We start from the raw sequence: 13,140 nt of genomic DNA on the forward strand, positions 1-13,140 counted from the left end.
TGGACTAATAACAACAGCCACCACTTCTGTGCCAGGCTGTGCTCTACCCTTCTCTTATCTCACCTGAGCCTCATGCCAACCTATCCGTCCATGCTAAGGTTACACTCCCAATTTTCAGCTAAGGCACTTGTCCAAGGTCACGAAGGCGGGATAAGGGCCCGGCCACTCTAGCTGAGAGCCTGTGCTTCTCCTTCACTCCTGTGCCCTGCCTCCTCCCTGGTGCCCTCACTGGAGGAGCTACCACAATCCTAGGGACAGTCCCTTTCCTGGGACTTGCTGGCAGCCCAGTCCCATCCCAGCCATGCCCCCAGCACTGACCTTGGCCTCCTCATGGACATTCCACACGAAGGACAGTGCATTATACGCCACCTCCTCAATGTGCTGGACGGTGTTGAAGTTTTCTTTGCAGTCGGCTGCAAAGAGACCACAGGAGACCAGAGGAGAGTCAGGAGACAAGGGATTTGGGAGCACCATGGGGAGGGGTCATTAGGGCCTGGGCCCCGTTCTTGGCAGAGACTTGGATCCTCTCCCCCAAGAACCGTGCTTCAAACTAGGGAGGAAGTTACTCATTGTGCCCTGGGCTATGGATGGAAAAACTGAGGTCCAGTCTGGGAAGGAGATCTGCCCAAATCCCAGAGGGACTCCTTAACTTTGCCAACTAGGCCAGGGCCCACATGATTTTGGGGTGGAGCTTATTTTTTTCAGTGGGACTGTGATTTAGGAGCTCTCCCAGGTAAAACGGTCATCGCAGTCATAGTGGAAGTCATAACCATAGTACCATCAGTACTACCAGTATTGAACTCGTAGCATTAAATAAATGATAATACTACTATACACTTGACTCTTGAGGGTCCCTTGGACTGCAAGGAGATCCAACCAGTCCCTCCTAAAGGAAATCAGTCCTGAATGTTCATTGGAAAGACTGATGTTGAAGCTGAAACTCCAATACTTTGGCCACCTGATGTGAAGAACTGATTCCTTTGAAAAGACCCTGATGCTGGGAAAGATTAAAGGCAGGAGGAGAAGGGGACAACAGAGGATGAGATGGTTGGATGGCACCACCGACTCAATAGACATGAGTTTGAGTAAACTCCGGGAGTTGGTGATGGACAGGGAGGCCTGGCATGCTGCAGTCCATGGGGTCACAAAGAGTCGGACACGACTGAGCAACTGAACTGAACTGAGCCATACACTTACAATGCTATGAATATTCAGCTTACACATGAAAAGAACAAAGCTCAGAGAAGTCTGGTCACAGCTAATAAAAGGTAGAGCAAGGTCTGGAGGTCAGTTCTCTCTGGCTCCTGAGCCCAGGCTCCTAACCACTGTGCCACCTGGCCTCTCAGAGGTCACCACATTGTCCCTATTTGTGTCACACTCTCTAGCACACGTGGCTTCAAGGCGGCAATTGCACGGCAGGCAGATGGGGCAGCTGGCACTTTCCCAGGTAACGGTTGAAGAAACTGAGACTCAGAAAGGGGAGGTGACACAGGTCACACAGCCAGGAAGAGAGTGACAGAGCCAGGGCCTGGAGATCTGAGGATGGGCTGCGCCTCCCACCGGGTCTCAGGGCTGGGACTGGTGGCACACACAGAAGGCCTTCCCCAGCTCCCTTCCTGCCTTCAAAGCACGAAGGTTGCAGCTTCCAAAACAGAGCTGCCCCGGCACTGTGCTCCCAGCTTTCAACTCACCCACTGCCTGCACAGTTATCTCGTGCATTTGTATCCCAATTGGTCAAGACCCCTGATGCAGACAGGCCAGCCAGCACCCCAGGAGTCTGTTTATGTGGTACTCCTGGGGCCCCCAGAGCCTTGTTTATCCCAAAGCAACAAAGAAAAGAGGTCACTGCTTCCAGTCAACATGCAAATCCCCACAAACCCCACAGCTTATGACCTGGAGACAGGGCCCAGGCAGGCGGCTGGAGTCAGAAATAAGCCCTGCAGAGGTCAGAAGTGGGTGGGGAAAAGGGGGACAGCAAGAAAGACCTGACTGGCGTGTGTGTGTGTGTGTGTGTGTGTGTGTGTGTGTGTGTGTGTGTGCGCGCGCGCGCATGCATGTGTGTGTGTGTGTGAGAGAGGTGTGAGACAGAGAGTTAGAGAGAGAGACACTGGGGTGGAGGGTGTGAGCGGGCTCTCACCTACATCGATGACCCGCTGCTTGGCGGTGGGCTGCCGCGAATGCCAGTGTTTCCAGAAGCGCAGCTGCTCGACCGGGCCCTTCTCGTTGTCGAAGACCACCATCACCACACTCTGCAAGCACAGTGGTCACCGTGACCCCCTGCCTCAGGAGAGGCCTGGGCAGCCTCATCCTTTCCTGGAGCCGGGGTCAGGCAGCCCTGCCCTTTGGCCGGGCTGCCCCCCACTACGTGGCAATGGGCAGTCCTCTAAAGCACCCTCTCCCTGGAGACCCTGGCAGGCAGGGTTGACCTGACCACCCCGCCCACTTCCCAAGCAGTCCCAGGGCAGCCAACGTACCTTGACCTTGTTGGAGGACAAGGCAAGACCTTTGCCGCCTGCCGGCGTCCGCAAGGTGACAGGGTAGAACTGGCCCTTGTTGAGGTAGGCCATGGGCGACTCGCCCGATTTGATGTGGATGGCTTTGGGGGAGCCCAGGGTGTACTCAAAGTCACTGCGGGGAGGCAGGAGAGGACAGTGAGGCTGGGCTCCCAGGCTGAATGGAGTATCCCAGAGGGCAGTGGGGCAGGAAGCCTGAGGCTCTGCTATGGATTTACCACCTGATCTCACTAAATCACTCTACTTTCCGGGGCCTCCATTTCCGGGTTTTCAGGGCTTCTATTTAATGGCTTTGTTGAGGTACAATCCTCCTGAATAACGAATAATGGAAACAAGAGAGCCCTGAGGGGTGACCAAGTCACAGGGAGACCAGGACACAATGGAACCTTGGTTTTCTAACTTGGTGCTCAGTTCTGAGCGGCTTGTCACAACCTGGGAAAGGGATGTAGAAATCACTCTTTTCTTTTACATGCCTTCGCTTCTCTCTCTCCATTCAGTGATGATGTTTGCTCTGGGGGCAGTGTACAGCTCTGTCTATAGTCCCCTGCCCACTGACCAGTGGTCAAGGGTCAGAGAGGCTAACTTACCTCTTGGGATTGGGATAGTCCTCTGGACCCGGGGGTTCTGGGGATGTTTTCAGGATATCTGGGAAGAGTAGAGACTGCAGAGAAACACAATCCAGGGAAAATATATGCTCACATTCAGTTCCACTGGCACCAACAACCCAGGGCCACTACATACAACTGTGAGGGTTGGTCAGTGCACAACCTGGACAACAGTGCATGGCAGCCCTGCCTCAGCTCAAGGACTCTTTCCCCCAGCGATTCCAAAGCTCTGACCGCCTCACTGTCTTCTCTCCTTCTGTACATGCAAGTACCCAGGGATGCTGGAGGGGTGTGGGGGTGGGCCCTCACCTCCTGTGGGTCATCTTTGAAGGTGCTGTCAGGCTGCCAGCGCTGTGTGGGAGGCACCCCGTGAATGCTCTCAAACAAGGAGCTGAGGGAGCCATTATCATATACATCGCTGGTGGGCAGCAGGTAGCTGTCCACAGAGCCGGTTTCCAGCTTGCTGGGGCCTGCAGGGAGCAGAGCTGCCTTGCCCGGCGTGGGTGCAGCTCCCTCCACACTCATTAGGTTATTCTTCTTGAGCACATCTGGGTACTCTGGGGTTCCAGACACATTCTCTGTCAGGAATTTCATGAGGTGCGTGGGACTTTCAAGGGGGGTGAGGTCCATCTCATATTCCATGCCATGGTAGTACCTGAGGAGAGAGAGGAGGGGTAGGTGGGTACACCTCTTTTCTCGGAGCCTCGAGGGGGTCCTTGGCTGGATTGCAGGGTGACTATCACACTGACATATTGACTTTCTTTAATCCAAGGTAACGTTAGGTCTTCGCAACATGCCTGAGATGAGATACTGCAGTGGGCCCAACGTGTCACAGGGAGAAGCAGGGAGGAACCAGGTACAGGATCAAGGTTCAGGGAGCAAATGCCTGCTTTATCCATTACAGTACTTGGTCATTTAAAAAACGGAAAGTTTATTCATTCCTTATCCGGAGTCAAATGTCCCCACATTAAAATTACTGTACTGAGTCATTCGTGGTGAGGGCAAGAGTGGGTATTTGTCAGTGGATAATAGTGTACATTAAGAAAAAAGATCTGGAAGGATATACCCCAAACTATTAATGGAAACAAGAAAGTAGAATTGCAAGAAACTTTTACTTTTTTACTTTATATTTTTAAGCAAAAATAACAGTGTCTTTAATGCATTTCATTGTACAGAATCCAAAGAATTTTTGCATACAGTCCTCACTTTGTCCAAAGAGCCAGATAAACTATTTTCACACCTGAGCCCCAGAGAGTCACAGAATCAGAGACACTGAGTGAACACACAGACCTTACGATAAGATGATTCTATTATCCATGGGTGCCCTCCTGTAATTGCACCAGTCTTCCATTTCTACCACCATACTTCTGATTCTCAAGGGCCAGCTTCAGTATGGGTATTTATTTTGTTACTACATCAAATTTGTTTTTGAAAAGTAAACTAAATTTAAAAATAGCTTCAACAATAGATAGTTTAGTTGTTATAACTACACAAATATTGTTTGCCAGCTGGTTAAATATTTTACTATGATAAGTTTTCTTAGGACAACCTCTGTTGCTACTGGAGTTATGATATTAACTTGAGCTTCCTCATTTTAGAATTTTATACTATTTATTCATAATTTCCCTAAAATTGTCATACACCTATAAACAATTTTCTTCAAATGAACAAATACATTACATAATCTACAATTCATTCCTCCCTCCTCCCCTTCCTTTTTTGCTTTATGCATTTCTATAGACTTTGAATACTTTATAACCAGCAGGTATTATTTTACAATCAGAAAAGCTAACAACATTAAAAAAAATTGGTTTTGAGGGAAATGTCATACACAAAAACCCACTGTTCGTAGCAGTGGAGGGCCGTGAGCCAGCCGCAAGTACCTCGATGCCTGCCTTAGCAGTCTGGGCTTTCCGGAAAGAAGAGAGAGGCCCAGAAGGTTTCCCAGCAGAAGCCCTGCCTACTGGGGGTAAGGAAAAGTAGCGAAAGGGGGGCAGTATCCTTCCAGTGCCCATCTGGCCATGAGTATGGCCTGGGCTGCTCTCTACAAGAAAAGGAACATCCATGCCCCGAGGCATCAGTGCCAGACAGAGGCCAAGAGAGCCAAGGGAAAGAAATACGGGAACATAGCTGTCCCCTCCCCTTGAGGCTGCAGGGAGGGTTTTGAAGCTAGGACAGAAAAGCTTCCAGCAGGGCTTGTGCACCACTGTGGCTTTGGAGTTTGTTTTTAGTAAACTTTAGCCACGTGGCCCACAGGCACTTGTATGCGTGTGTGCACTCAAGCAGGGTCTCACTGTGACTCTGTGGGTCCCAGTCTCTTTTGCGATCATAGGTCTCTTCCTCCATAAAAAAACAGTTTAAAAAACCTTTTACAATCCTCAGTATAAATACAAATACAACCCAGACTGGATTGTATCGTTTTCTTCTGATTTTAAAATAGATAAAATACTTTTGTGGGCCCCTAAGGGTACCATGGACTTCCCTGGTGGCTCAGACGGTAAAGAATCCACCTGCAATGTGGAAGACCTGGGCTCAGTCTCCGGTTGGGAAGATCCCCTGGAGGAGGGCATGGTACACTCCAGTATTTCTTGCCTGGAGAAACCCCACGGACAATGGTGTTGTAGAGCTGGACACAACTGAGGGCCTAAGCACAAGGGTACGTGGACCCTAGTCCTGGCATTGTGCCCCCTGTGCCCAGTGGATAAGGGGCCCGAGGTGAGGTGGGGGTGGGGGAGGGCAGAGGGGCGGGGATGGTGGTGAGGGCACACCTCACCTCTTGCCTTGGTCATTCCGGCCCCCGGTGCTGGAGGACAGTAGCCGCTTCTCCTTGGGGCCCTGAGAAGAAAGGAAGAAAGATTTATGTGTGGCTCTTGGGTAAGATCTGACTGTCACAAGCCTCAACCCCCTCCAGGGGACTCGGCCATGCAGGGGAGCTACCTTGGTCATTGGGAGAAAACCTGCCAGTCCTTTGAGTTAGCAGGCCATTTAGTCTGAGCCCCAAGTTACAGAGTGAGAAGTACCCTGAAATGAGCGCTTAGGAATCATGGAATTTGGAGTCAGGCAGGCCTAGCTTAAGTTCTAGCTTTACTACGTAAAAGTGCTATGTGACTCTGGATAAATGATTGTGCTTTTCTGAGATTCAGCTTCCTCGTATGTCAAGTGGGGGATGACAATCCCTCCCTCAAGTGGGTTGTGAAGACTTATTAATAAAGATAATGCCCACTGTTTTTAATGGAGCACTTCCTATGCACTGGGCCCTGTGCCAAGTGGCTTCTCTGTGCTGTAATTTAATCTCTACAACCACTCTGTGCTGTCTACTAATGCTATCCCCGTTACATGCGTGAGGAAAACCAAAGTCCAGAGAGGCTTTGTCATCTTAGTGATTAGGAGCACAGACTGAATCGATTTCCTGGGTACAGTTCTTAGATCTGCTACATATTGGCTGTGTGACCTTGGGCAAGGCCCTCAACCTTTCTGCACCTTACTGTCATCATCTTTACGACAGGAGTAACAGTGATACCAACCTTGGGATTTTTGTGAGTGCTTAGACTAGCACCTGGCACATGGAGAGCACTATGTAAATGTCGCCTCTCACAGTTATGATTCTAATATTGTTGTATCTCAGAGAATTGGGGTCTTTTTTCTCTAAAGCTAACAAAGCCAGAACAAGGTCTCCGACCAAGTCTAGTGAGGTCAGCGCCTGGGTTTTCAATCACACTGGTGGGAGAGCATGAGGAACGGTGCCTGGCACAGTGTCCGGCATTCAGTAAGAAATAGTAAGTGGTCACCTTTAGGACTATTCTGCCCAAAGTCACATGGCCAGGTCTCCAACTCCCAACTTGGTGCTCTTTCCACACTGTCAGACTGTGCTCTGACTATCTGCAGTGCTCCTCTGACCTAATGTGCTCTGGGAAGGGGGAGGGGGCAGGTGTATCTCCCTGGGATGCTGTACTGCAGTAACAAGGGTCACCTTCAGAGCCTGGCCCCACCACTGTGGCCCTGGGAATGGGCTCTTGCTCGGGGGAGACAGTGCTAGATTTTATTTTACGGCCCAGTCTCAAGCAATATATCCCAGGCTGGAATTTAAGCTCAGACCTAGAATTCTGGCTCCTACCAGGTCCCCAGGCTGAGACATTCAATTCAAATCTCTTTTCCATCATCAGTCTTCTGGGAGAAGGGAAGGGAGGGTAGCCATACCACTCCTAGATGAGAACCAAAAGCCAGAGAGATAATTTGGGGTTTCTTTTGTATCTGAGACCACTTCCCTCAACCTGGTCTCTGAATTTGCAGAGTTTGCCTGCCTTTGTGTAGAATACACTACTTCTTGGGCCAGTGAATTTGAAGATTTATTTACAAGGTGGCTTTAAATCTTCAACTTCAGACTCAGTCATCACAACAATCAGCTATTCATGTCCCCAGCCTCCAATCTGGGAAAGTCTATAGAAGCAATAACCCAGCACAGGGATAGCAAGAATGTTTGCTGTCATATGACAATTCAGACAGATGGGTAGGGGCTGCCTAGAGTTACTAGGCTGAAAAAGATTTTGTAGCCTCGTGTATCTTCAGTGAGAATACAGGTTGTAATCCATTAGCAGTGTCTGGCAAAGGCATTGGAAGGGGGTGATGTCATGTGTGTTATGTACTTGTGGTTACTAATAGGTTTAAGCACACTTCTCCTATGTGAGAGGCCTAATTTCTGTTCTTAGGAACTGACAGTCTCAAAGTCAAGGCTCCAGAAACAATTAGAGAACAATAAAAGATGTCGGGAAGTGGTACAATGCACACGGTGGCAGCAAGGGTATGAACAACAGTGAGACACTCAGGAGAGGGAGAGACGATATGAGGGGAGGGCTTCTGAGAGAAGCTGGGCTTTGGGAAGGGCCCTGAAGGAAGTGAATGGACTCAGGAGCAGAAGGCATGTTCTAGGAGGTGGGGCTGGAATAGGCAGGTGGGGCTGACAGGGCAACTGGGATGACCTAAGGGACAGAAAGAAGACGGTGGGTTGGAGGTCATCGCCGTGGTGTGTGTGGCCAAGGACCTGACCCATTCAGTCAATACATATTCAGTGCTGTGTGGCAGGCAGTGTGGGGTACTGGGGGCTCAGTCATGATTGTGACATGGTTCCTGCCCTCCAGGAGCTCAGTGTCATAGGTGACATGGAGGAGTAAACGCACAAACAGCAAGCTTCTGAAGATGGCGTCCCGGAAAATGATGGTACTTGCTGAGGGTGCCCAGAGGAGGCACAGAATGGGAAAGCCCAGAAATCCTTCCCCACCTTCAGGGGATGAACGAGGTAACTTAAAGCTGAGAGCAGGGTTTCGCCAGGGGAGAGGGGAGTGTGCTGGGCAGAGGGACCAGCATGTGCAAAGGCCCAGAGGTGTGAGGGAACGTGGGGAGGGTTAGGGGAGGTCAGAGTGGGCTGCAGAGCCATGAAGCCTGAGAGCGAAGACGCACGTTCAGTCAGCGGTGGCGGACGTACCATGTAGTAATCGTAGAGGAAGCTCAGGGCCGCCACGCTGTCATCGTCGCCGTTGACTCTCATCATGGCCTTCGTGGCCGCCGTCAGGGGGTTTTCAAGGTAGGTCTTCCAGGCCTCATCCTCGTTAGTGTAGGGGAACTTCTGGAAGTTAACTGGGTCGTTCTTTAGCAGCCGAACAGATCTGAAACTGAAAGACAGGTAAGGAGGGTCAAATTTAGGCTGTCCCAGCAGAAGGCATGCGTATGCTTCCCAGATGGCTCAGTGGTAAAGGATCCACCTGCCAATGCAAGAGACATGGGATCGACCCCTGAGTGAGGAAGATCCCCTGAAGAAGAAAACGGCAACCCACTCCAGTATTCTTGCCTGGGGAATCCCATGGATGGAGAAGTCTAGCAGGCTACATGGGGTTGTAGAGTCGGACACGACTGAGCATGCATGCACAGCAGAAGGTCTGTGAATGGTCAGCCTCAGATCAACATTCAGGAATTCAGAGAGCTACCAGCCTTGAAAACTTGAAATGCTTATTCTGTCATCATTGGACAGATGGGGCAGTAGAAAGTACCTAAACTCGAGCCAAATGCTCTGGGTCACCACCAAATGTTGCCATGTAGAAGCTGTAGGCTTGGGGCCTCAGTTCCATCAGCTACAACAGAAAGACTGCAATCCCAACCTTGTGAGGCTTGAGAGAAGATCCAAGAAAATGCTTCCATGGTAGATACTTATTCAAGGGGAATCAGTGTAACAAGGATAGGAAAAAACAATGACAAGGTGCAAAGAATAAATTTCCAGATCACTCAGCATGGGCTCTGATGACATTCTCTTCAAGGCCGTGAAAGACACAGCAGGCTGGAGATCACTTCAACTTAGAGAATGTGGCAAGTGACAGAGAAAGCCAGAGTGAGGAAGCCCATAGGCAGATCTAGTCTTGGTAAATGGCATTTCAGACCAACATTTATTGTACAGTGCCCAAGCAGCTGCTCAGATGCCAGGAACCGGAGTGGAATGCTGCAGGGCACACCTATGCAGGCAGAACCTGGGCAGTTCACTGAGAACGTGGACAAATACAAGCCACATGGGCTCAAAGGCAAGTGATCAAGACTCTTTGGAGGACATTCAACATGGGGAATTATATCACTTATGTAACATGTATGGGGAGGGTCCCAGGAATATAGAATATATATACATTCTATATATTTATTCACATACATATTCTAAATATATATTCACATATATATATTATATATATTCACATAATATAGAATAATGGTGGTGATGATAAAAAGAATGTCTAATCTTCACTGAACATTGACCATGGTTTAGGCACTGAGATAAGCACTTTTTAAGGATTACCTCATTTAATTCTCACAACAACCCTGTGAGGCAGGTACTATTATCGTTCCTATTTTATATATGAGGAAACTGAAGCTCAGAGAAATTAAGGGAGTTGCCCAAGGTCCCAGTTAGTGGGTTAGTGAGTGGCCCAGAGGGGATTCAAGCTCGAGCAGGATGTTGCTGTAATACAGAATAGTGTTCTCAAACTTTCGCTGCATCAGAATGGCACAGAAGGCTTGTTAAAACACAGATTTCCAGGCCCCACACCTAGGTTCCCTGGTAATGCTGATGCTGGGTGTCTGGGGACCACGCATTGTGAATCATTCATGTAGAACATGCTCTTAATCATGAGCAAGGGCTCAGAGGTGAGGAAGTTCTGGTTATGTTCATTTTAGAGCAAAGAATGTTGGGTAGCGGTAGGTGAGAAGCAGCAGACAGCCAGGATGGGAACAGAGAGCCCTGGAGATGAAGTGGACACAGATTGGTCTGCTGGTGCCCTGAAGCCCCCTTTCTAGGTGAGTCTCACAGCTTCTCCCCTGTTGAGGGACACAGGAGTAACGTCAGCTACCATTCACCGTGCTATTAATGTATGTTTTCCACTCGTCAGCTCGGCTCCTTACAAGAACATTAGAAGTAAGGATCATTTGCTTCATTTTACAGATGGAGAAACCTGCAACTTGGAGCAAATGCCCCTCAAATCACCCAACTAGCCCATGGCACAACCGGGACTGTCGAGTACCCAAGCCACATACTTTCCGCTAAGCCACACTGCTGTCCTGCAGTGCAAGAAGGCAGTCCTTGTCACAACAGGGAAACGCTCTAGTTATGGAACTGCAGGCACTGTGGCAGGCTGGCGGGTGGGCGAGGGCCTTCACGAATCACCGCGGGAAGCGCCCTCATGCTGCCCCGCAGCTCAAGCCTGCATTCTCAGACACAGTGGGAACAGCAGCCGGGCCCACACACAGACAGGCCGGGGGTGGCTCTCTCCCAGGGGGCTTCTTCCAGGGCAGTGTCTCCCATCCCCCTGAGCCCCGGGGTGTGCGGTATGAGGCTCTGAAAGGGAGGGAGAGGGAGCTGTCACACAGGAAAGAGAAATGACAGAAACCTTCCTGCTCCAGGGACATGGAGAGGGAGGCACACCCCAAGTTTCTGCTGCGATAAATCACGGGCCTTAAGATGGAGAGGTGAGAAAAGGCCCCTCCCAGCTGCCTGCTGGGCCTGGGGTTACAGGAACTTACAGAGCCAGCCCAGGTGGCTGCCCCCAACCCTCCCAGTCTCAGCCTAAATGGAACTCCCAAACCAAGGGGGCACAGAAGGAACAGGGAAAGGCCCGGTGGACCCCACTCTCGGGGTCAACTGGGAACCCCCGCACTTAGCACCGCTCCTTGTTTATAAAATGAGTCAAATAAAAGCACCTGCCATGTAGGACAATGAGGACTGAGTGACCCCGTCACAGGAAGAATGCTCACAACTGGAATATAACAAGTGCTTAATATAAAAAGACCGATGCTTTCATGCCACAGAAAGGATATGTGTTACAGAAAGCTCATTCCAGAATGTCAAAAATCTTGAGTCTATGGAATCTTAGGCTGTAGTTTGGTATTCAGGTGTTGAAATAATTTATCATTTATAATTTCTAATAAAGGAGCAATGTGCAAAAATGTAATCATGCTCTTGGCCCAGCTTGGAGCTAGACACGGAGCGCTTGCAAAGTGGTGCAAGACATGGTCACCCTGTAAGTCGTTGGCAGATGTGGCAGTGAAGCCAAAGTCGCTCAGTTGTGTCTGACTCTTTTGACCCCATGGACTGTAGCTGCCAGGCTCCTCTGTCCATGGGATTCTCCAGGCTAAAATATTGAAGCGGGGGGCTGTTCCTAGGGCCAATTTGCTGACTCTGGTGGAAGGGCCCTTATCAGCTTTAACGAGCTATCAGTTATCTTACCCTATTCAAAAATTAAATTTTAGAAGACAATGATAAAGTGGCATCAGAAATGGAAAGACAGACAATGTTTGCTGTTCATCCGGGAGGCTTTTCTGGCTTGTGAGGGTCTCTAATCCATCCTGTGGAGACCCCAAAGTCTGATTCCTTTGATACACAGCAGCTACCCTACCTCAAGCATTTACCAGCATTTACACCACTCCAACGGCTGTTTTTCTGCATTGTCTTATCTACTCTGCACAATAGGTTTTGGGGAAGTCGAGACTCAGGTGATATTACCTCCAGGTCACTCAGCTAGTAAGCGGCAGAGGCGCAACTTGAACCTGGCCTTGTTGGACTCCAAGATGCAGCTCTTAACCCCATGCTAGTCTCCTTTCAAATGTCTTTCTTATTCTGGCAGCTCCCCTCCTCTGGAATACAACCCTCCACTGCTAGACAGAAAAGGATTTCCCACCCACACAAGGCAACGGGGCCTAAGTGAGGAAGTGAGACGACTGGAAGTTTCTGGCCAGGCACTAGGGGTGGTGGGGGGAGCTCCAGAGTTCTGGTTCCCAAGCCTGTTCATGCTACCAATCAATGTCAGGTACCAAGACAAAGTATTTGGCTTCTAGAAAGACTTGGCTATGGATAAGGTTAATTAGCATTGATTCATGTGCCAAATACTGAAATCTAAAAATGTGTGGCTCCCTGTTCTCCTAAAGATTAGAATTGAGGGCTGAGGTGGGGGAATGGATGTCAAAGGGTTCCAGGAAGCTGTGAGCCCTACTAGTGGGAGACAGAGCCAGAACAAAGAGGGGAGACCAGTCACCTTCCCTGAGGGCCTCTGCGAACTCTCTGTTGGTGTCCCTGTCCAAAGCAGAGCTCCTCAACAAACAGAGGTGAAAGGGGGATGAGGGAGGAGGGTGTAGGGAGAGGACATGACTCTGGGCAGCCTTCTTGTCATCAAATCTTCACCAGGGTACAGCACAGAAGAATCCATAGTACCATGGGAGAAAGGATTATAACATCAGGGTCATAGCCTGCCACACCGAAGTAACCGTGTGTCCTTGGGTGAGGCACTTCGCCTCTCTGGGCTTATTTTCTCATCTGTTAAATGGGTCTATTGAGTGTCTTCTATGTGCCAACCAGGGACTCTTCTAGACACTGGGGAATCAGCCAAAAGCATGGCAGATAAGGCTCTGCTCCCACGGAACTTGCAATCTAATTGGGGAAGACAGACCATAAACAAGAAGGTAAATGAGTTAATTTTAGTTAGTGATAAGTGCTGTGAAGA

The 13,140-nt window shown here is 49.7% G+C and overlaps 1 protein-coding gene across 2 annotated transcripts in view; it reads right to left on the reverse strand.

Annotated features, from left to right (window-relative positions):
• GRHL3 (grainyhead like transcription factor 3) overlaps window positions 1-13,140 on the reverse strand; it is a 36,048-nt gene that overhangs the window by 14,764 nt on the left and 8,144 nt on the right. For both annotated transcript variants that reach the window (XM_061393120.1, XM_061393119.1), the window contains exons 2-8: window positions 8,598-8,784; window positions 5,892-5,953; window positions 3,428-3,773; window positions 3,101-3,174; window positions 2,475-2,628; window positions 2,138-2,249; window positions 319-413 (exon numbers count right to left, since the gene is read on the reverse strand). In XM_061393120.1, the coding sequence (XP_061249104.1) occupies window positions 319-413; window positions 2,138-2,249; window positions 2,475-2,628; window positions 3,101-3,174; window positions 3,428-3,773; window positions 5,892-5,953; window positions 8,598-8,784 (1,030 nt within the window). The remainder of the gene's footprint in view (window positions 1-318; window positions 414-2,137; window positions 2,250-2,474; window positions 2,629-3,100; window positions 3,175-3,427; window positions 3,774-5,891; window positions 5,954-8,597; window positions 8,785-13,140) is intronic.

The sequence above is a fragment of the Bos javanicus genome, chromosome 2 (assembly GCF_032452875.1).
Source record: "Bos javanicus breed banteng chromosome 2, ARS-OSU_banteng_1.0, whole genome shotgun sequence".
Taxonomy (NCBI): Eukaryota; Metazoa; Chordata; class Mammalia; order Artiodactyla; family Bovidae; genus Bos; species Bos javanicus.